The sequence below is a fragment of the Prionailurus viverrinus genome, chromosome B1 (assembly GCF_022837055.1).
Source record: "Prionailurus viverrinus isolate Anna chromosome B1, UM_Priviv_1.0, whole genome shotgun sequence".
Classification (NCBI taxonomy): Eukaryota; Metazoa; Chordata; class Mammalia; order Carnivora; family Felidae; genus Prionailurus; species Prionailurus viverrinus.
Genome location: NC_062564.1, coordinates 77,552,423 through 77,577,426, shown reverse-complemented (window position 1 = coordinate 77,577,426; position 25,004 = coordinate 77,552,423). Strand labels below are relative to the sequence as shown.

At 36.1% G+C, this 25,004-nt stretch overlaps 1 protein-coding gene across 8 annotated transcripts in view; it reads left to right on the top strand.

Annotated features, from left to right (window-relative positions):
- DCLK2 (doublecortin like kinase 2) overlaps nt 1-25,004 on the top strand; it is a 154,416-nt gene that overhangs the window by 11,995 nt on the left and 117,417 nt on the right. For all 8 annotated transcript variants that reach the window (XR_007151706.1, XR_007151705.1, XM_047856882.1 and 5 more), the window contains exon 2: nt 8,518-8,852. Coding sequence is in view for 6 of the 8 variants with exons in the window: in XM_047856882.1 (XP_047712838.1) it covers nt 8,518-8,852 (335 nt within the window). In the remaining 2 variants the exon portion in view is untranslated. The remainder of the gene's footprint in view (nt 1-8,517; nt 8,853-25,004) is intronic.

Sequence of the window (25,004 nt, the reverse complement as noted above, 5' to 3'; positions counted from 1 at the left end):
GGGCGTGGGAATTCATGTCTGATGTGCTTTAGATGCACACATTTTAATTCACCCAGGACAGTCTCACAAAGGCTGTATTTGATGAAGGATATCAAACCATTTTGTAGATGCAGTATACCCAGATTTATCTTCCTTGGTTATATGCCTTTGGAGCAATTTTTTTTCCTCAGTTTTGAAAGTTAGCAAAGAATTAAGGTTCCTAAGATTATTGCTGATATTAGACCTAAAGTGTCAGTCAGCCGAGCTTTCTTTTCCTTTTGTCTTTCTATTTTTATGTTACCATATTTAAATCTGTGTAGGGGGAGCTGGGCTTTTTTCTAAGCTTGAAGAGCCCTTTCACTTTAGACTTGTATCATAAAGTTCAGTGCTTGCTTCATTCCAAGGTATGTGTACTCTCAATGTCCAAATTTTGTAGAATTGATTTTCTGCCATGAATATCAAAATAGTTTATAATTACAAACTAATTAGTAGCATTAGGCAGTTAATATAAATATTTTCACAGAAGTGAATGAGAGACTTTACAGGAAGTGATATAAAAGTAAGCTAAACCTACTGTTGTTGAGGGGCGCCTGAGTGGCTCAGTAGGTTAAGCATCTGACTTCAGCTCAGGTCATGATCTCATGGTTTGTGAGTTCGAGCCCCACACTGGGTTCTGTGCTGACAGCTCAGAGCCTGGAGCCTGGTTCAGATTCTGTGTCTCCCTTTCTCTCTGCCCCTCCCCATGCTCTGTTTCTCTCTCTCAAAAATAAATAAACATTAAAAAAAATTAAACATACTGTTGTTGAATTTCCAACTGTAAGTTTGCAAAGTATTTGTAATTTCTAACAGTAAATTGACATTTAAATGTTGAGAGATTACTGTGATTTAGCCATTAAAAATATTCATGTGTACACACACCCATATACATATATATATATACACACACACATGCATATTCCATTGATTGAAAGACACATTACATTTATTAGACTAAAAAAGTGCCCTGTACACTTGAAATTTGTATGACACTGTATGTTAATTATTCTTGAATTTTAAAAAATAAGTGTGTGCCCTGGATTCTTGATGCTTTGGTCTGAAATGAATTAGGAATGTTGGTAGATACTAGACAGCCTTCATATATATGCCTTAGGTTGCCTTTCAGTGGACTGGCCTGACCTAAGAATGTCTCCAGTCATGTACAACGTCTTTCAGGAACCTGACCCTGAGCCTCCCAGGGTCATTCTGTATAAACAGCTACACTGTGCAAATGTTTTACCCAGACCTAATGCAACTCCAGACTGTGAGATGTGTAAGTTTGCATTTCCATCATTACTTTGACAAACATGTTTTCAGTCCCTGTTACATACCAGGTACTGTGCTAGATGTGGGTAGTATAAAAAAGATAGTATTTTTAAGAGCTTCCAGTCTAGGCAATGGTTTGTAATGAGAGGTTGTTTTCATAGTCACTTGTGAAGTTAAAAACCCTTACCTACTTGTTCTGGTTCTACCTTCCAGTAATTCTAGTGATTCAGTTGGAACAGTGGTGAGGTCTGAGCATCTGTACTTATACAACAAAGTCACCTGATTAAAAAAATTCTCCACTAAGAACCATTGGAAGAGAGAAAGAAAGAATAGATAATTATGAGAAATTGATGCATTCTGAGCTCAGGATACAACAATAATGTAACTTTAAAAATTTTATATTGAAATTATGAAAATTCATATACATGTACAGCCCAGTGAGTTGTTATGAAGTGAACACCTTTGTGACTACCAGCCATTTCAAGAAACAGAATATTTCCAGAATCTGAGAAGCCCTCCCTGTGTCCCTTCCTAGTTAAAATTCTTCACAAGGTAACAGTAGCCTGACTCTTTTATTTATATTTCTACCACCAATGAGGGCATCCTTAATTGATACAAGTTAGTTTTGTCTGTTGTGGACTGGAGAGAAATTGAATCCTACTACGTGTATTCTTTTGTCATCTTTTTTCTGACCATTGTTTGTAAAATTCATCCAGGTTGTTAATACGGCTCTTGTTCATTTTCATTACTGTATTATTGGTAGACATGACCATACCACAATCTGCATATTCTCCTGTTGGACATGTGGATTGATTTTTCATCTGTGGCTGTTGAGCGATATTTCCACATACACATGCTAGTGCCCATGTGCATGAGTTTTTCTGGGATATTTTTCTGGGATGGATTCCTGGGTCATATGATGTGTATATTATGAACCTAGTATTAGATAGTGTTTTTCCTAGGTAATGGAACCAATTTAAAATCTTTCCAGCAATATATGATGGTTCCTATTGCTTTACCTCTTTGCCGAGAGTGTCTAATCTTGACTGGTCAGTTAAAAAGAGGCAAGATGGGAGAAGGAGGAAGGTTATTTCAGACATACAAGAAGCAAAGAAAATAAGAGGGTATGATGGGTTTGGAAGGAAGTTGCAAATACACTGGTATGACACTGACTTAGGAACCTGTGGGAAAGTGGTGGGAGATGAGGGTGGAAGTGTGTGATGTGCTAAGGAGTTTGGTCTTTATTTCAAAGGCAGTGAAGCAAGCAGATGACATCAGATCTACATTTTTAAAAATTTGCCTTGACAACTATGTGGAAGATGGAATGAGGCCCCATAGAGAACTTAACTACTCTAATCCAAGGAGAAATGAGAGGAGGCAGAGTCAAAGAGGATACATTCCAGAGATGCTTAGACCACGGTCGACAGTTTTGCCAATTCTGTTGAATGTGGGAAAGGGAAAAGAGAGGCAGGAGTCTTGATTTTTGGGTAGGTGTCCATATAGATGGTAATTTCATTCAGTAAGTTGGGGAATTCAGGAAGAGAGTTTGAGGTCAGAGTGGCCGTAATGGGGAGTGGAGTTAGTTTTAGGCAGTAGTATGTGAGATATTCATAGATTATCTAGCAGGAGTAGGCTGGAGATGTCCTCAGGATATAGGTGGTGTTTGAAGCTGTGGAGGTGAATGCAATTGCCCACAGACAGCCTAAGGAGGATGAAGTAGATGCGTGGGAGAAGAGGATCCTGAAGAGCAGACCAAGAAAGAGTAACCAAAGAAGTAAGAGGTATAAACCAAAAGATACCAGGTTGTGGAAGCTAAGGAAAAAAGGATTTCTAGAAGAGAACCATGACTAGTGTCCAGTGCCCTGAGAAGACACCAAGTGAATTTGGAAGGTTTACTTTGCCTTTGGCAAAGACCTGTTTGGGGATCAGGGTGTTCCAGCCAGGGGAATGCAGGGAGCAAAAGTAATGCCACAGTGGCTGAAGAACAAACAGTGGGTGAAAAAACATTTGAGGAGTGCTTTTTAACTCAGCAGTGAATGGAAGCCAGAAGCACATTAGGTAGAGTGGGATGAGGAATGAAGAGAGGGAGGATTTGTGTGTGTTTAAGGTGGGAGGTATTTGTATCTAATTCTGGAGAGAGGGCTGCCTAGTTAAATGAAGAAGAGAAGAACAATGTCCCTGCAACTGCAGCGTGAGGAGACAGAAAGATCTAAATCCTGGTGGAGCGACTCAACATCGAATAGGAGGTGGCTGTCCTATTACTGAAAAGGGAGAGAAGGTGGGAAAAATTGTCACAGTCTGAAATACGTTTGTGGCAATGAAAGTTTTCAGAGACAAGAAATTGGGGAATTCTTGGCTTGTAATATCCTCTTTGCCTCTTTTTTTTTTTTAAAGATTTATGTTATTTTTAGAGCTAGGTGTGGGGGGGGGGGTGGGAGAAGGGCAGAAGGGGAGAGAGGAGAGTGAAAGAATTCCAAGCAGGCTCCACGCTCAGTGTGGAGCCCCCTGTGGGGCTCAATCTCACAATCCTGGGATCATAACTTGAGCTGAAATGAAGAGTCCAATGCTTAACCAGCTGACACCCAGGTGCCCCTATCCTCTTGCCTCTTAAAGAGGAGGCTGTATCTTGGGTTGAGTAAGGATGAAAGTTAATGGTTAATACCCAGGTTGTATTACACAGTTGTAGACAATTTGTCAGCCTGCTAACTATGAAGTAAAGTGACTTTGAACGAATGTCAGTGGTAAGAAGCCCAACCATGCCACTGTGGAGTCTTAAAGGATATTCAAAGACTTTCTCTTTGTACATGAAAACAGTTAAGTTTTATAAACCACCTTATGCTTCTATCCATCTTCTTTCTATACATAAAGCAAATTTTCTTTGTATATAGTATTCATGTGTTTATAGTTTCCAAAATGATTTCCCCCCAAACTCTTATGGTCACAGAACTATTATTGGAAGGAGGGAGAGAAAGAAATTGAGAGAGAGAGAGCGCGCATGTGTTTGTGTGTGTGTGTGTGTATCTCAGTTCTCTGAGAGAACCACCAGAGTCCACCAAGAACATACCTGTAGTCAAACAAGTTGAGTTTATTACTCACTGCAGTAAGGAGAATGGACATTGGAGTATACCATGGGGCATCTTGGTAAGAAGGTGTTAGACCTATCATAGAATTTGGGCTTTGGTTGGATAATTTCAGGGAGGATCTGCAGAAGCAGGGACTTGCTCTGTATTGGTTGCTGTTAGAAGGAAGGACAATTCTATGAGTATCTCATTAAATCTTATAGGGAGCACAGAGTATATTGAGGAAAAAGCTATAATTGGTAAAGAAGTGGCAGTAATTCATTGAGTTGAGAGGAGGATGTCTCATATTTTGTGGGTTGCACAGCGACCTTGTTTTTGTGTCACTTTACCATAGCCTGAGTGACTTTGATATATTCTGTGAGCTTATATCCCAGGGAAGAACATAGGTCTGTCTGTGAGCATCAGACCAGCTTGTAATAATGTCAAGATCGCTGTTAATGTCAGATCTGTTGTGGACTTCAGGGACTTCTTTATTTTTCATATGTCCATATATGATATATGTATACATACACATTTATATCTTAGTTTAACTCTTATGCTTATCTTTTCCTTGTTTGGGTAAGTGTGGTTTTAGTATGTATTGGCAAATTTTAAAAAATCTTTTCAGAATATGTATTTTATCAGTATATCAAAACTCATTACTTCAGGATGTACTTTTTCAGGTGTATTAATAGCATAAGATGTACTGCCATTTGTTACATTATTGGGGAGTCAGCAGAAAACACAAGATTCTTGAACTGATCCAAGTAGAAAGTAGGTGGTGGTCAGGACACAGAGAGTGGACATTTTGAGAAATATTTAGAAAATAGGACAGAACTTGATGTCAGAATGTAGCATGTAGGGAAACCAGAAGAGTGAAGAATGGTGTGTAGGTTTCTAACTAAGTACTTTTAGCAGGAAGTGATATTCCTCGCCAGAACGGGGAGGTAGGGGGAAGTGACAAGTTGGCAGGAAAGTAACAAATCTTAAACCAGAATCTCTACAGTAGCATGAATCTGGTTGAGGGGAGGCTGATTGCTTCTAAGCAATCTTGTGGGTGCTTAGTACCTAACAGAATAATAATTTATTGTTTGGTTAACAGCAAGAGCTCTAACTGGCCAAGGAACCAAAATCTTAAATTCTTTTGTCACCATATTCTCTCCTGATAGACAAATATGGAAGTGAAAAAATTACAATCAGAGACTGTTTAATCAGGGTGGGGACATAGCAAGGGAAACTAGCCTAGGTATCTTGGTGTCTATTGTTATCAAAGTATGACATCTGTACTATAGGGCTTTATGTGCCCAGTATACAGAAACACAGGTTTACCTGTCTTAAACCTTGCTGCTGAAATGTTGTATACCAAGAATGCCAAAGTGGGTATCTTATTATGTCAGCATTTAGCATGTGAGCTAGCGCATAGTAGGTACTCCTTGCATATTATGAGGAAGAGTCCAGGCCTAACTGAAGAACACTCTGTGGACTGTTATTTGTCTGCCATGCGTACAAGGAAGGGGTGAGGCTCTGTCTAGCAGGCGTTTGCTGGTTCAAAACTTTATATATTATAGAACTGATCTACAAGTCTTTGTTTTTTATTTTTTTTACTTTTATTTATTTATTTTTTTCAACGTTTATTTATTTTTGGGACAGAGAGAGACAAAGCATGAACGGGGGAGGGGCAGAGAGAGAGGGAGACACAGAATTGGAAACAGGCTCCAGGCTCTGAGCCATCAGCCCAGAGCCTGACGCGGGGCTCGAACTCCCGGACCGCGAGATCGTGACCTGGCTGAAGTCGGACGCTTAACCGACTGTGCCACCCAGGCGCCCCAGTCTTTGTTTGTTAAATAGGCTCTATGCCCAGTGTGGAGCCCAATGTGGGGCCTGAACTCACAACCTCAAGATCTGAGCTGAGCTTGAGTCAGACACTTGACTGACTGAGCCCCCCAGGTGCCCCTGATCTACAAGTTTTGTTTTGTTTTTTTTTTAATGTTTATTTTTGAGAGAGAGACCGAGGCAGAGAGTGGGAGACAGTATTCAAAGCAGGCTTTGCGCTGTCAGTGCAGAGTCTGATGTGGAGTTCAAACTCACAAACCATGAGATCATGACCTGAGCTGAAGTCAGACCCTTAACTGACTGAGCCACTCAGGTACCCCTACAAGTTCTTAATTGAAACATTATGAAGCAAAAAAGGGAGAGAAGGAGGGAATTAAAATGTACGTGTAACCACACATACACAAATTAAAAGACAGACTTCCTCTACCTGTTTTCATTCTGGCATCCTGAACCTGTGTAAAGAGGCAAAATACAGACGAATTTCAAAGGCAGTTTGCTTGGTTGATACGTCAACTGTGCAGGGACTAGGTTGATCAAGGAAATCTGACATACTAAACATGCTCTTGTTTTGTTTCTCTTTGCCATTGTTTTTTTCATTTATACTGGGAAAGGCTTTTCCCCAGCTGACTTCTCCCTGCCCTTAAAAAAACAAAAGCAAAAACAAAACAGTCTCTTGCTGAAATTTCCTTTTCTTCGTCTTAATATTTTGAATCAGAACATACAATTAAGTTTTTATTGTTGGTAAAAATAGAGCTTTTCAATGTGAGACTTGTGTTCTCTATAAAATTAAAGCAAAATCATAAGTATTTTTGCTCATAAATACATGCGTGTGGTATATAGTTCTATTTTATGAAATTTATGCGTGTATTTGAAATTACATAGCACTTCCCCAGATGATTACACTGTGAAAAGTGATTTAGATAAACCTACAGAGATGAAAAATCTCTAACTGAATGGAGATGGTTGGGCTGGCTTTCAGACTACTGGTGTGGAAGCAGCATTAAAGCCTGTGGCTGGTTCCCTAGTTGGACAGTGGCCTCATTATACCGTTAGATAGAAGATGTTACTCCTCTTTTTAGACCCTTCTTATATGCCTGATCTGTTACTGAATTGTTTGTGTGCCTTTGGGAGTCTTCAAGTTCTCCATTAATCAGGATTTTAAGAACATCCTAAATCATAGGATGTTAAATATTTATATTAGTAGGTTTTTCTCAGGAATTCCTTTTCACTATTTTGACTATTTTTGTTTTAAGCATGAACGTTAAGACTGATGTCATATAATTATTAAGAGTGAGACTGTTACACTGAAAATGAGAAAAAATACTGGATTCTTTTTGAGTTAGAAGGTATATTAGAGAAAATTTTACAGTGTAGTCCTCTTGTATGCCAGAAAGGTGAGAATAAAAGGATTGGGTGACTTCTGGGTTTCCTGAAAGAAAAATTATGATTTTAAACATATAATTATGAATTATGGTTTTCAACATATAATTATAAAAATTATTTTTCAACCTGTAATTTTGGAACTTAAAATTAATGAACATTGACTTGGTAAGCTAATCAACAAATATTATAGTTTTTATATTTTACTTAATAAGAATTAGGCAGAAGGCTGCATGAATAAGGAACACATCATTTTAAAATGCTTAATATCCTTTCCCATTTAAGTGAATATAGAAAAGGCTGTCTATTTGAACTATTCTAAATTCACATTCTTTAGTTAAGAAAAAAAATGCCTGAAGTATATTTCTTTGAGCTGTCAAAACTCTTCCTTTGTTTTTGCAGTACTTCATTAATTGAGTAAATGATCTTATGACTAAATATATTTTAGACAGCTATGTGAGGATGGAGTAATCATTCTTCAATTAGGACTGAAATCTGTAATTGGAAGGAGAAAAATAGTTTTATTTCTTTGTGTGAATATATTATTTCTTCCAGAATGAGATTTAAAAAAATTTAAAATGGTTAATAGCTTTTGGAATTGGAAAGTACTCTAGAATTCATCTGATTCAACAACTTGAATTTATAGACAGTGATCTTGAGAACCAAAGTGCAGAGGAGTTTTTCGGGGTGACATATTTGATCAGAATAAAGCCCAAATCTCTCTTGTTTCATTTGTCCTGTGCTTTTCACTTCGTAATGTGTGTTATTCTCTCTCTCAAAACCAATCTAGATGTTTAAATAGAGAGAAAGGTGGACAGAATGCCAAAGGAAAAGGATGTGAATCCCCTTCCAGCGAACCTGTTAGGTTTCAGAGTTCACTTAATGGGTCTCCATTTGTTCTTAAGATACAGTGCTTCTGTGGTGAGGATAATTATGCTAATATAACTGTTTATTGCTTTTTTAGGTGAGAGTTACGTGTGTGCATCAAATGAACCATTTCGTAAAGTTGATTACACCAAAAATATTAATCCGAACTGGTCTGTGAACATCAAGGGTGGGACATCCCGAGCCTTGGCTGCTCCCCCCTCGGTGAAAAGTGAAGTGAAGGAAAGTAAAGATTTCATCAAACCGAAATTGGTGACCGTGATTCGAAGTGGAGTGAAGCCTAGAAAAGCCGTGAGGATCCTTCTAAATAAGAAGACTGCTCATTCATTTGAACAGGTCTTGACAGATATCACCGAAGCCATTAAACTAGATTCAGGAGTGGTCAAGAGGCTCTGCACGCTGGACGGAAAGCAGGTAAGATGTTCACTAGCCCCCCCCCCCCCCATCTCTCCGTCTTACTTTTAAAGTCTCCCTGTATCATGGTAGTTACATATTTGACAATAAGTAGTCCAGAGTCTTATAGAAGACTCTGATTTCACTCATATGTGGAGTCATATGGTATTTCTTTCACTGACTGGCTTATTTCACTTAGCATAATACTCTCTAGCTATAACCATGTTATTGCAAATGGCAAGATTTCATTCTTTTTTATGGTGGAATGATATTTTATTGTGTATGTGTATATATATATGTATACATGTATATATATGTTTGTATATATGTATACTTATACCATATCTTCTTTATTCATTCGTTTATTGACAGACACGAGCTGTTTCTGTATTTGGCTGTTGTTGATAATGCTGCTCTAAACATCAGGGTGCATGTATTCCTTTGAATTAGTATTTTTGTATTTGGGTAAATACCTAGTAGTACAATTGCTGAATCATAGGGTAGTTCTATTTTTAACTTTATGAGGACCCTCCATACTATTTTCCAGAGTGGCTGCACCAGTTTGCATTCCCACCAACAGTGCAGGAAGGTTCCTCTTTCTCTGCATCCTTACCAATACCTGTTGTTTCTTGTGCTGTTAATTTTAGCCATTCTGACAGGTATGAGGTGGTATCTCATCGTGGTCTTGATTTGTATTTCCCTGATGGTGAGTGATGTTGAGCATTTTTTCATGTGTCCATTGGTTATTTTTATACATCTTCTTTGGAAAAGTTATCTGTTCATGTCTTCTGCCCATTTTTTAATTGGATTAATCATTTTTGGGGGGCTAGGGAAATGTAAACTTCTGAAGGAAGACTAGAAGTTGAAGAGGCTTCCTATATTAAGTGGAAGGTTTTCTAAGAATAAGAACACCTGTTGACTAGTAGAGTCATTTATGGGTTTGGTAACTTGTAGGAGTCCAAATTAAAGATATTTAACATTTTTAGAAATGTTAGAAAAGCCTAGAAAGGAGAAACCTTTTCTCCTCACCTATATATAATGTTGAAAATGCATTTCAAAAAAGTATTTTGATAGGAATGTCTATGTGAGTTTCATGGAGGACCGTGGAGGTAATTAATCAGCATTTCTGAAAAATATACAAAAATTACACAGGAAAGTGAAAGCCAAATTATGGTAACAATATATCAGGAAATCTAATGGGCTAAAGAAGAAAAATTAGGCGTGGTGCCCAGGTGGCTCAGTTGGTTAAGCGTCCAGCTCTTCAGCTCAGGCCATGATCTCATGGTTCGTGAGATCAGGATCTGACCGTGTGGAGCCAGCTTGGGATTCTCTTTCTTACTCTCTCTCTGCCCATCTCTTGCCTGTGCATGCTCTCTCTCTCAAAATAAACAAACTTAAAAAAAAGAAGAAAAATTGGGCAAATCTGAAGAATGCATGAATACTGAGTTTTGCCACAATCAGATTATCATTCCTAAAAAGAAACATGTGGCTTCTGAAGTATATTTTTTTCCTAATTTCAATAAAGGTAAATTGTTTGTATTTACATTTTATTGAACATTATAGTTTCCAGCATTAAATTTGTTTCTTCATTCCCTTTTGCTTCTTCCCTATAGCGCACTTAATTTACTCTGAAGTGTTTAGCTCATATAGTGCTGAAAATGAAACATTGGAGCAGTGCCTTCTAGAAAAAATGCAAGAAGGTAGTTTTCTAATTTCCTAACACCAGATTCCTAACACCTAGTTAGCTGATTTTTTCTTGAAACATTAACAGAATTTAAAAACTAGGTTCTAAAAATTCCAGCAGATTATGTTGAGCTAATAGTGACTTTTCTAATTAATTAAATTGGCGATTGGAAGACATGACCTTTCATAGCAGCCTGCCCAAGGTTCATAGTATGAATGGCAACAGACACTTTACAAATTGAGTTAATAGCATGGCACAAGACAAGACTCATTGTGCAAGTGAGTGAAAATTAATTAAAATAAAATAAAGATGTGGCAAGTTAAATAACTAATTCTTGGTTGACACAGGAAGACAGGAAACAGAGACAAACATTTAAGACCCCTAACAAAAAGAAAAATGAAAGCCATAAATGTGCAAAATTAAAAAACCTGAATGGCATATAAACAGTAAATGCAGATGAGATTTTAAAAATTGTGATTGAAAATCTCCAAATGAACATTTTTCAGGGAAAATGGAAGTGAAATACGGAAGTTGAACATCTAATTGAAATGGGTGATCATTGAAATGTTAATAATTATCTAAAAAATTGCCTTCAAAGAAGCTCCAGACTAGATATATCAGTATGTAAAAATGTTAACTAAAGCACAAGCAACCCCAAATTACCCACATATTAAAAAATACTACACTACTAAGAGCTGGACTTAATGACAGGAATTAAAGAATGGATCACTGTTAAGAAATCTGTTTATACATGAGATCTAGAGGATAAAGCATAAAGGCGCATGTAATCCCAAAATGGTTGTAAAGGTATTTGACAAAATACAAAATTAATATTTAGCTAAAGATTTAGTAATAGGGGCACCTGGGTGGCTCAGTTGGTTGAGCATCCAACTTCAGCTCAGGTCATGATCTCGCGGTTCGTGAGTTCAAGCCCTGTGTCGGGCTGTCTGCTATAAGTGGGGAGCTGGCTTCAGAACCTCTGATCCCTATCTCTCTGCCCACTCCGCATGCATACCCACACGTTCTCTCTCTCTCAAAAATAAATATTTATAAAAAAAAATCAGTAATAAAAATGGACAGTGAAATCTCTAATACACTTCTAAAAACTACCACCTGACACAAAAAGCTTATGTGTGGTAAACAAATGAGATATTGGAAGTATTTCTATAATAGGTGTGAGGTAATTGCCTGACAGCCCCAGTATTCAACATTCTTCTATGTATTCTCCCTATTTTTTATTTATAATTTAATTGCAATTTCAGTAAGAACCTAAATGAGATTTTTTTTTCTGGTGGGGGGAGGACTACCCAAGTGATTTCAATAGCTAATCTGGAAAAAGAGGCAGAAAATTTTGTAAATAATGATTAATGTGCTCTTATGCTACCAGATATTAAGTCATCATCCTGATTCCATACCAAAAATAAATTCCAAGTGTTTTAAAAATATATACATCAAATGAAACAAAAGAACTAAAAGAAAACATGTCAATAGTTAGGTTGAAATGAGAAAGGAGTTCCTAAGCATAAAAATTGCGGGAAAATCACAAGGGGAAAGGTTGGCTAGACAACTTACAAAATAAAAATTTACAGATGTCATTAGCAAGATTTAGATCCTTTGTATTGAGTTATAGTAGTTGAATAGGAAAAAAACAACACTGCAATGGCAAGACAGATAAAAGACAACACCTTGAAAAGATAGAATTATAAATACTGAGTATAAAAGAGTTCAATCTCACTAAAAAATGAATTAAAGCACTGAGATAGTATTTTTGATATTTAAAATGGACAGTTTTTAAAAAAGAAAATTTACTTTTTTTGAATATGGAGTGAATTGGCATTTTCAAAGAATGTTGGAAGTATAAATTTTATAATCTTTATGGAAAGCAATTTGTTTTGTACAACTTTACAATGTTCTTACTATTTGAATTGATAAATTAACTTCTAGGAATTTATTCAAAATAACCTGAGATGCAAACATGATTATGCATAAGAATTTTCATTTCAGCAATAAAAGCAAAGGATTCAAAACAACTTAAGATCCCTAATGTAGAAAAGAGCTAAATAATAATACCATAGAATTCGTATGTAGCAGCCATTGAAAATTATATTTGGGGGAATATTTATAAAGACCTGGGAAAATGTTGAGTGGAAAAAGCAAGAAAAAAAACCTCTGTAGTATGTTTTCAATTTTGTGTAAGAAAGAAAAGTAGAGGGAGATTTTTAAAAAACTAATTCAGAAGGAAACATGATTATAGTTGCCCTCAGAAATCCAGTATATGCTGTTCTGATTTCTAAGCAGACTTTCTCATGTCTGCTTAGAAGCAAAAACTTAAGCACTGAGAAGGAAAACAAAGACTGATTTCAATCAGTTGTAAAATGAAAACATTATGAGTTAATCTTTGAAATTTTAGCATATGACTATAAAACGTTACATGAATCACTTTTGTCACTATATAGAACTTACAACATTACTTCCCATGTGCAAAGAAAGAAGATATCTTTAAACTTTCAAATAAAGTACTTCTCTGGAAAAATTACAGATTTTACTTTTGATAGACACAATTTTTAGGTGTCATATTTTCAGAATTCCAGGTATCCTTAAAAGCTATAGTTTTCTTGGCATGCTGATCCAACACCTGTGCTATAGGTTGACTTGCTATTTAAAACTTGAAGTCTGATTTTTGGCTAATATGTGTTATAATGAGAACTTTTATTTCTTGCTTTGAAATAGCGTAGGAAATTTGTCTTATGCTTAAGGTTAATGCAAATCTTTGATCAGTGTTCATTTTGATTTGATTTTATAAAATGATTTCTTTTTTAAAAATGTATGTATTTTGAAAGAGAGGGGAGAGGGGGAAGGAGCAGAGGGAGAGGAAGAGAGAGAATCCTAAGCAGGCTCTGTGCTGTCATCACAGAGCCTGACATGGGGCTTGATCTCATGAACAGCAAGATCATGACCTGAGCTGAAATCCAGAGTCAGACGCTTAACCTACTGAGCCACCCAGACACACCTATAAAATGATTTCTCTGTGGGCATGTAAAACAATCTGTTCTCTGAACATTTTCAAGAAGAGGACAGCTTCATTTAGGTGAAAAGAAAGGAATGAGAAAGGAACCTAGATCTGTTAATAAGTTGTCCCCACACAAAATTTTAGGCTGTCTGCCTTATCTGGTTACTTCTGCTCAGGTGCGGTTTTTTTTCATCTTACATTGATCTGATATTTAACACAAGGATAGAGTAACAATTTATAGGCAGTTCATCATGAACAGTCACTGATCTCATCCTGATACCTATGCTAGAGTCTTAAGGGGCCCTGGTTATCTTTTGTGGGCTTGAAGGCTTTCTTGATTAAAGCGTCATGTGCCAGTAGCATTATTGTTAAAACAATGTCCCTTGGATCTTCTCTTCCATCAAAATGGATTATCACATCTTCCTAGTAGTATTGATTTCATTTACAGGGTAGACTTGATTAGTACATATAACTCATGCATTTTATATCTCCTTCTAAAATCACTTCAAATAAAGTAATATTTTAGGATTTTATCCACGTTAACTCTTGGTGGTTCTCAACTGGGTACGATTTCATCTCTAGGGGACATTTAGACTGTCTGGAGTCTTTTTTTTTTAAATTTTTACTATTGAAGTACTGTTGACATACAATCTTATATTAGTTTCAGGTGTACAGCATAGGGATTTGATAATTGAGTACATTACACAGTACTCACCAGAATAAGTGATTACCATCTGTCACCCATTCATTGAATGGGAATCCTTTTTTGATGCCATGCCTGGGCATGAGGATTCCCCTGGTGTGTAGTAAGTGGGGAGAGGCCAGGAATGCTGCTAACCATCTTACACTGCACAGAACACACACAGCATAATTTGCTGGGGTCCAAGAGGTCAATACTGCTAAGATTCAAAAATCATGGTGTCAAGTAAGTGAAATGATTCAAAAAGAAAGACTTGTTGGATTGTTACCTTTGCTAACATTTAGGCCACATGCTAAACTTTATTTCAGAACTTAGAGGTGTTCTCATAGCTAGTCTGTCTACTTCTTATCTAGTTGAGGCACGTGTGTCAGCATGATACGGTTTATAGTCTTTGTTGTATGATGCTAACATGCAGTTGGGCACTACAGTTTCACAGGGGATTAAATAAAGATGTCCCAAATGGTTTTACATGTATTTCAAGAGAAATCTAAGAAATAATGATTTAGTCTTGTGGGATTTTAAGTATTTAATACTTAAAAGTGATGTTATCGATTTTTTTGAAGAAATGTACAATGTATGTGCTTATAGATGAAGTGACTAGAAAAAATTATCTGTAAATAGAAGTCATGACTATTTTCCTCTTAAGTAGTTTTTTTAAACTTGCAGTTAATTTAGATTAAATGCTTTACTCTTATTTTTTAAATAAAACCTTGAACTTTTAAGTTAAAAGAATTGAATAGGAGAATAAGGTTTACTTTTAACATTTTTTCAAAAGGGTTACTTTCTTATAATAAACTGCAGCAGGGGGGAGTTCTTTATAACTGTTTTTATTCTGTTAAGAGAATGAAAGGTCCAAATATAGCTTTTGTCCACATGTGTAAAAAATTCTAGCTCTTAGCTTTCCCAGAAACAGCAGAGTTTTAACATAAAAGAAACATATTTAGTAGAATTTTGGAACAAGTTGATTCTTGTCATGGGCAGAGGCAAAGCAGACTCAGAAATTGCTAGCAGTTGATGCTTGGGGGTAAAATACTTCCAGACTTTGGGACCACTGCCAGTCTGAGGATTACACACATGCAGTAGATCCTCTTTGGGGATCATGACAACCCCTTGGAGTACCTTCCTCTTATCACTCATCTTAGGGTTTATGAAGATTTCCACCATCACTTTTTAAAAAGTTTAATTATTTCATGGATGCAATTATATGAATAATAACTTATTTTTGTACCCTTTCTGACATGACAGCTTCTAGTGAAAGTTCACTTCTTTGTAATAGACCTGACCATTCTTATTTACAGCATTTTTTCCCTCAAAAATTGCTACATAAAAATCAAATGGTTGATATCTGTTTTTAAATATTTTCTGTGCTTCATTTAATCCTGGTATATTTTTTCCTTGAAGTAGATGAGGACAGAGTTTGGTATTAATTCTCCCACTGCTCCCACTGCATGCATTTCTTTTTGTAGATAATAGAAATCTAGATGACTGTGTTTTGTCTTATTAGATACATCTTTATCTCTACAGTGTGAGTAGCCCTGATTTAATTTATCCCAATCGGGAATCAATAGAGTAAGAGTAACTAGTAGGATTTTTCAGAACTGGAGGAAGTCTAGGCATAGGAAGAGAAAACATTCATTTGTTCTTTGATCCCTGAATGTAAGCAGATTTTAAGGAGGGGCGGGGGGGTTAATCTTAGTTTTTGATTTAATGAACCCTCTTTTCAAAGAGTGATATAAACAGCAGGAAGAAAGAAAGAAGCACTTAGATATCCCTCTTATTTTTTTGTTGAAGTAAAGTTTGTGTTTTGCCATTCTGGTATCCTTTGTATAAACAGTTTCCCCTGACCTTAAATAATATTTTCTCCCTTTTAATGGAAAGCTGGAGGAAAACACTAAAATCCTGTTAGTAGTCACTGCAGTTGCAAATCAGGAAAAGAAGAGATGTTTAAGGAAAACAATTTCAGCTTGCAATGAATTATGCAATGTAAAGTGTAGCTGAGATAAAAATGTCATCATTGCAAACTCTTTTCTTTCCTTATTTATCCTTGGATGTCTAAGCTGGAGTAATGCATGGATCATAAAATTGTGTTAGATTCATTGTGTTTTTGTTATAAATGTATTTTGCAATGGTTATAATAATTGTTAAAAATAGATTTTGTTTCATATTTTAGAATGCTTAGAATAATAGCTAACAGCTTAATTAGCTAATAGATTAAAGCTAGTAGCTTACTACAGCAGGCATTAGTGCTTTATATTAGTCTTCTCCACTAGTCCTCACAACAATCTTGAGAGTTTGGTATTACAATTCCCATTTTACATTGGAGAAATTAAAACAAAGTAACCATTCAAAATCACGCAGCTGGTGGTGGAGCTAGAATTCACACCCAGGAAGTATGTTCCAGCCCCTCTCCACCAACATACACATACACACTTCACTGCTGTGCTGTAAGCCTCCATGGTCAAGCTCTGTGAAAGGCTTTAGTGATAAAGATGAGGGATAGGACAAAGAACTAATAAGCTAATCAGGTTATTTCGGATTTAAAAAAAATTTTTTTTTAGGTTTTAGAGTGATACACTTTTACCTGGGGTTTATCTGCAATGCATTCTGTGTAATTGTAGATTATATGACAAGATTATTCTTTGAATAGGATCTGAAAAATGGAAAAAAAGGTTAAGGAGTAATTATATGCTTGACAAAAAGATGACTTCTAGAGTTATTTCATAGATTTAATTTTTTTAATTAAAGAATATGACATTGCTGAAAATATAGAAAAAATAGGAAAAGTAAATGTACAATCTTACATTTTAACATTATTTTTAATACCATTGAGTATCCTACCCATATTTTTATATACATTTTTTTTTTCTTAAGAGAAAATTACCCAAGTAAAGTCCATACATTTCTATTGGAAAATTCAGATGTTGGGGAGGAAAAAATTTTTCTCTTTTAATGTTCTTCTGGCTGGTCTAAGAATAAAATTTACATGAGACAAATTAACAGGAGAAAATCATGTTTAATTTTGTACATACAGACAGTTCACTTAGACATGAGATTTCAGGATGGACCTAGAGGGTATAAGGCTAAATGAAATAAGTCAGAGAAAGACAAACACAGTATGACTTCACTCTTATGTGGGACTTAAAACAAAAGAAATATAAGAAACAGACTGTTAAATATAGAGAACAAACCTGATGGTGGCCAGAGGAGGGGGGAGGTAGTTGGGGGGCAGGGATGCAATAGATAAAGGAAATCAAGAATATGCTTATCTTGATGAGCACTAAGTACTGTATGGAATTGTTGAATCATTGTGTTGTACACTTGAAACTAATTTAACACTTTATGCTGGGGTGCCTGGGTGGCTCAGATCATGATCTCACGGCTCATGAGTTCAAGCCCTATGTCTGCGCTGACAGCTCAGAGCCTGGAGCCTGCTTCAGATTCTGTCTGTCTCTCTCTGCCCCTCCCCTGCTCATTGTCTGTCTCAAAAATAAACAAACATTAAAAAATTTAAGAAATATAACACTGTATGTTAATGATACTTCATAAAAAAAATTACCTTCCAAAAAACCCCACATTAATCCATTGTGATAGAGATGAGAATTAATAGTTATTTTTCAGGATGTTATTGCTAGTGGGATGGGTAAGTGAGTCTGCTGTGGTGTTAGAAATGCTTTATAGCTTGATCTGAATGGTAGTTACAGAGGGATACACAAATGGAAATATTTATCAGGTTTGCTTAATATTTGTGTACTTTATGTAACTTACACCTCAATTTAAAAAAAAAAAGGAGAAAAAAGAAGAAAAAAATGTGATTCCAAAAACAGGCAACATGAGATATATAATGTCATTCTGGACCTGAGGAGAAGGGAATAGGAGTCCAAGCTTCAAACGGAAGGAAGGCAATTCACAGGAAGAATGGAAAGAGTCAATGCTTGGTAAACAAATGTTTGTTGGGCCACCTAGAAACCGTGGCATGTAGAGGACTTTGATCAAGCAGGCCTTGCTGGGTTCCTTCCTGTGTACCATACCTAGTTCATATTATACTGTCGTTACATAGGGTGATAATTCCCTTCCTGGTGCAGGTCCTAGATCTACATTTTTTTCAGGCAGATGTTGGAGGGAAGGTCAAAGTTTCTTCCTGAGCCTTTTAGGCCTTGATTGTTTTCAGCTGGAAATAATCTTCATGCCAAAGTTGTACATTTTGGGGTGATTTGTTTGAACTCCTTTACAAACAATTGAAAGAAATGCAACGAGTGAAAGTTTCTTTTCTTTTCACATTTGCCCTTCTTGCCCAGCCTCACTCTACTTCCTAAAGCGAACTACTAATACCAGTTTTGTTAATGCAATTTAAATACATATGTACACATACTTTTTACATAACATGGTTTTTACGTGTAATCATGTATCCTGCTTTTTTCACTTATTGATCATACTCTTCTATGTTGCTACATAATCTTCATATTTCATACATAAATGACTAAATTATATTCAATTGGCTAGACATACCATAATTTATTTAACCTATTGCTAGGCATTTGGATCATTTCCAGTTTCTCATTCTCTTATCCTCTAGTCATCTTGCTGTTTATAGATTTAACATGTTCTGGATCATTTCCTTTCCTTGGTGTAGATTCCTCGAGGTAGGTTACTGGAAGAGGCTCAAGTATTTTGGGGTTTGAGAGACAGCGATACTATCAAAACTGTAGACAAACAGTTGTCCTAGTTGGCAATGCCACCAGCATGTGCCCCAGTATTTCTGTAGCTAGGAGAGACTTATAAAAAGACCAGACATGACAGCCAAGCTGAATGCACATACTTAATTTGTTGCATGGAAAACGCACGTTCTTCCAAATTCCTTGGAAAAGCCTCCACCTCCAACTTGGATACTTTCTGTTCTGGAAAGTAGTTTAACAAGAAAAGCCAGTTGACTTGTGTATAAAGTTTTATACCAGAGGCAGGTGCTGGCCAACTAGTCCTGAAAATGTTAAGTTTAGTAGGGAGAGATTATTCTTTTTAATCTAATAACCCTTATTTTGGTACTATGTTGTCTTAATCTTGAACTGAAAAATCTATCACTTCATTCAATGTTTGCTTTATAATCTTTGCATAGATGCCAAAAATCCCATGGATATGTTTCTAGTATTTAGTGAATTCATGTAACTTTTTGCTTTGTGATACTTTGATTCAGAATTAACTCAAGGAGATTATTTGAAATAGATGCTTTGTAAAGTTAATTGTTGGCTTTTGGTGGTCATCGATAACTTTTGGATTTGTTTTGTTGTTTTTGTAATTTATTATGAATATCTGCTAATCACAATTTCTACCAATGATTACCAGTTGATTAGATTCTGAGAAAGGGTCATTTTGGTTAAAAACAAAGACAGGTGCGAAGTCAGTGTAGTGTTTTAGAATGTGTAGCTTATTTAGGAAATTATTTAGTCCAGCCTGCTAATTTTATAGATGAGAAATCTTTGGGGGCCTGTGATAGCTTTTGAGAACCAGTTGGAATCTTGGGTTCTTCTCTTCCAGTTAAAGCCTCACCAACATTTTCTTTGTAATCTGCTTGTTTACAGACCACAGAGCAGTTCATAAACCTCTACTTTGGCCTGTTTTACTCTCTTCACTTTAGGGAAGTTTTTATTTTCAGCCTTATGACCATGGATTTTTCTAGAGAGCAAAAGTTAGGCTTGACCCTGGTCATCCATATTCTTAGGATGATGCCTTATAGAAGAGGAACTAATTGAATCTAATTTAAAAATTTCTTCATGGAGAAAAATAGGGCTAGAGTCTGTATTTCCTTTTTTTGTAATCCTGTGCAATTTTCTGGACTTAAAAGTTAACCTCTTATAATATTTTTTTAAGTGAGGAAGAGCACCATACTTCAGTAAGACTAGCTTTCATGAATATTCTCTCGTTGTATTTTTAGAATATTTTAATTGTAGTGTGATGCAGCTGCCAGACTCGCAGCACAAAGTGTTGGAAAGCTCCATAGTCATTAGAGGTTCGCCTCCACAGAAGTTTAATTTTCAGAGCCCAAGGACTGTTGCAATGAAGCAGCGTTTACCCAGAAGGAGCATTCTGCTTTTCCTTGCGCATTTCAGGCTCTTCCCAAGACTTGAAATAATACAAGTTTTATTTAAAATTTTCTTTGTTTTGTGATGGTTTATGGCAAGTTTTGCTAAATATGAGCATGAAGACGTTTGATTATATTTGAAAATATCATTCTTTGTTTGCCCACATACTAAGTCATTAAAATGCCATTTAAGATATGAGTTATGGAAGGTATTTAAATATCTGTGTCTGGGTACGTACTGAAACTGACATTAGGTTACATGGTTGTGTTTCTGAAGGATTAAGTTTATTAAACACCTAGTCTGTAGTATCACTTATGGTATATATTTTTAGAAGTAAAATATGGTTGACACATATCGTTGTGAAATGGAAAGCAAAAGTTGTGCACATGGATACTTGTGGAAGTCTCATTAGGCAACTTAATCCAGATTTTAACATTTTCACTTAATATAGTAGCCAAGATTTTTACATGTAGATAAAAAATAAAATTTTGAAACTTTTCTAGAAGTTTTAAAATTGATTTTCACCGCCAGATCATTCCTGCCCAGGCAGCACCAGTCAATGTCTTAATCACTAGTTTAGCCTCTAGGATTTAAGAGGGTTGTGGTCAGTGTGATTGACCACACTGAGGAGCTGGTTGTGTGCATCAGAGTCAGAAAATGAAAATTGAAATTTGATTTAAACGTACTCATTTCCTATGACACACAGTCACACTCTAATATTGAATGACACAAATTTCACACTTAGGCAATGGGGAATGTCATTAAAGATGTTTTTAACGATGGGACTAACCCTTAGTGCCAAATATTGTGGCAGACTATTTACACATGTTGTCATTTAATTCTGTGATCACCCTGAGGGAGGCATATGGTGATATCTCTGCAAGGAATGCTATATTGCATACCCAACGAACTCTAGTCCTTTGATGTCAGTTAGACATCTTGCATATGATAGTGCATTTATGTCTGCCTTTGCTCCAGACATTTTTCTATTTACTCTCAGAACTTGTTATCAAGATTCAAAGGAAGATCAGATTTATCACTTTATAATCATTTTTAATGATTTTCCAGAATCAGTTATGTAGCATGATTATTTACTTTAATCTTTAGACTTAGCTCCAAAGAGCTTCTTAGACTTTTCTCAAAACTTCTGTTCACCTTCACATGATGAAGAATTTATTTTCATTTAGTAACTCAAGATGTCCTAGATTTGGTCTATGGAACCATTTGCAAGTTAGATCCATGTCTTTTTGATATATTTAAGGATACATAGAGTAAGGTTTATAGGGAACCCCGTCAGGGTCATGATTAGACTTTGTGGCAAACAAAAACACCATAACAATTCTGTATCCCAGTGATTACTCCAGGTCTCCTGTTCTCCGGTGTCCTCTTTTTTTTTTTTTTAATTTTTTAAAGGTTTTTACTTATTTTTGAGAAACAGCGTGAGTCACGGAGGGGCAGAGAGAGATGGAGACAGAATCTGAAGCAGGCTCCAGACTCTGACCTGTCAGCACAGAGCCCAGTGCTGGGGTTGAACTCATGAGGTGTGAGATCATGACCTGAGCTAAAGTCAAACGCTTAACTGACTGAGCCACCCAGGTGCCCTGAGAGAACTTTGTTCTTAAGGGGCTTGTGAGTATTGAGGCATCTAGAGATCCAGTGACTGACTGGTAGAATGTGTACTGGTATCTAATGGGTAGAGGCTAGGGATGCTGCTAAATATCTTACAGTGCACAGGGCTTCCCTCCACAGCAAAGAATGAACTGGTTCAAAACATCAGTAGTGCAGAGATTAAGAAGCGATAGCCTAATTTAATGGATATAAGGAGGGGGAAATAAGGATATGGGGATTTTGAGAGGGAAATGGAAGTTGTTTTGGAGTGGCCAGTGTAAGAGATGTAGGTAGGTACATATGTGGTTGAGTATAGGTTTTTGAAATTAGGTCAAGGGCAAGATTATGCACAGCATACACTGTATTTCCAAAGGATGGGAACCTCAAAAATTGGGCTATGGATCGACATTGACGAATTGGAGGAGGATCAGATTTGCATTTTGGAAAGTTCACTTGGAGAGTGTGAAATGAGTTAAGAGAGATGATGAATCCTAAAGGATTCCCTGTCCCAGAATGTGGGAAGTTGTTTAAGGTAATATTATTTCATTGTTGTAATATGTTTTATGCCCATGGGAGGTTGTTCCTAAACTGTATTCCAGATAAGAAGCAGACATTCCTAAAGAAATTTAGGTAGTTTCAGAAAGTAAAGATTTGGTTTTAGCAGGAAATGAGAAAATTGGTGTAGTGGAGTTTCTTAAATCCATGGGCAGAAAGTATTTGGAGATTATAGAAAATCTTCACAGTGTGAAAAAGTGGTATTTTACTGCAATTCATTAATTATCCTTTGTTTTTTATGCTGTCAAATCATTTCAGATGTTTGTGGCAGGATGGATATCAGTATTGTTATTCAGAAGAAATGCTGAATGTAGGTAATACTGCCTTTTCTTATTTTTACTGGAATTTTGACTACTTTTTCCCTTCCTTTCACAGCATACACCTGATATGATCAGGTGATCTGTGACCACAAGGTAAATTTATATTTGAGAAAATCTGTTGTAGTATGAAAAGTTCTGCAGTATTCTATCTCCAGTAACACATTTATTGTGAATGACTTAAAAATATAGTCACTATGATAACTAGGAAACCTGAATACAAAAGTGCTTCTTGGTTTAAAAGAAAAAAAGAGAAGAATACTTTTCCTTAAAATTATTATAGTGGGATAGAAAACAAATGGTCCAGTCTTCATTAGTCAATTATGATGTGATCTAATGGAATACTTTATAAATTTTAATAGCTTTAAAAATGTAAATGCTCATGTGCTTTGGCTAATAAGATGTTATCAGAATTATATTGTTCAAAGTAATTTATTGAAGAATTATCCCTACTTTATTTTAAAAATCAATAGTGTTCCACCACTCTGGAAAACAGTATGGGGGTTCCTCAGAAACTTAAAAATAGACCTACCCTGTTATCCAGCAATCACCACCAGGTATTTACCTAAAGGATACAAAAATACTGTTTGGAAGGGGCGCATGCACCCTGATGTTTATAGCAGCATTATCAACAATAGCAAATTATGGAGAAAGCCCAAATGTTCATTGACTGATGAATGGATAAAGAAGATGTGGGGTGTGTGTGTGTGTGTGTGTGTGTATATATATATATGTCTGTCTATCTATCTATACACACACACACACACACACACACTGGAGTATTACTCGGCCATCAAAAAGAATGAAATCTTGCCATTTGCAACGATGTGGATGGTGCTAAAGTATATTATGCTAAGCCAAATAAGTCAGAGAAAGACAAATACTGTATGACTTCACTTATATATGGAATTTAAGAAACAAAACGGATGAACATATGGGAAGGGGTAAAAAGAGAAGAGAGGGGAAACAAACCACGTGAGACTCTTAATGATAGAGAACAAACAGAGTTGATGAAGGGAGGTGGGTGGAAGATGGGCTAGATGGGTGATGGGTACTAAGGAGGGCACTTGTGATTAGCACTGGGTGTTGTATGTAAGTGATGAATCACTAAATTCTCCTGAACTATTACTACACTCTATGTTAACTGGAATTCAAAAAACTAACTTGAAACAAAAATAAAATAAAAATAAAAGTAATGATTAGAGTATTGCAATGAAGTTGATGATTTTATACTAAAAAAAAAATCCCTTCTTGTCCAAAATATTAAGTGGAAGAGGTCATCTTTTTCTGAAGTTCGAAAACCTGTGTGGTTAAGTCCATCTATTTCACTTTTTAATAAAAAACCTAAACACTTAACAGGGGAAAAAACAAAAAATATTTCTTCCTAAAATCAAAATTTTCTTTAGGGGCACCTTGGTAGTTCAGTCAAGCATCTGACTTTTGATTTCAGCTCAGGTCATGATCTCATAGTTCATGAGTTTGAGCCCCACGTTGGGCTCTGTGCTGACAGCCTGGAGCCTGCTTGGGGTTCTCTCTCTCCTTCTCTCTCTGTCTCTCTGCCCCTCCACTGCTCTCTCTTGAGCATACTCTTTCAAAATAAACATTTAAAAAAAGTTTTCTACTTTACTCATGGAAATAGAAATCGCTTTGACGGAGTGCCTAATCTCCATTAATGATTTGGGTTTTCATGCAGTTGTGTTTGCAATTTTCGTACTGATATATTTAGATTAATTGAGTGACACATAAAATTCTGTGTCATTTATGTTGTATAATGGTTCCTGGTTAACGACTTCCTCAAACTATGTTTAAAGCAGTTTAGACATTGATATAGGGAAATGAGATATATAAAATATAGATAGGTCATCTGTAAATTTTATGTATATTAAAAATATGTAAAAATTTCCTTGTTAAGTCAACATCCACTGTGCTAGTCTATACTTAATCAATCTGTAATGCTAAAGCAAATCTGTGGTGCTCAGAAGTGCTTAACACGTATTCACTGAGAGCCTCTGACTGCCAGCTCATCTAGAATGCAGGTGAGGTAAAGCCCCAACTCTTGAGGTGCTTTTGCTCTATTTGGCAAAGAAATTGAAAACACATGCCATAATTAGACAATGACAAAAGGCTAATAGATATTGCTTTTCAGCTAAAGGACAGAAGTGGGAACCAGGGGATTTGGGAAGAGTTCATGAAGAAATAGAATGCAAAATGCTTTTTAACTGGGG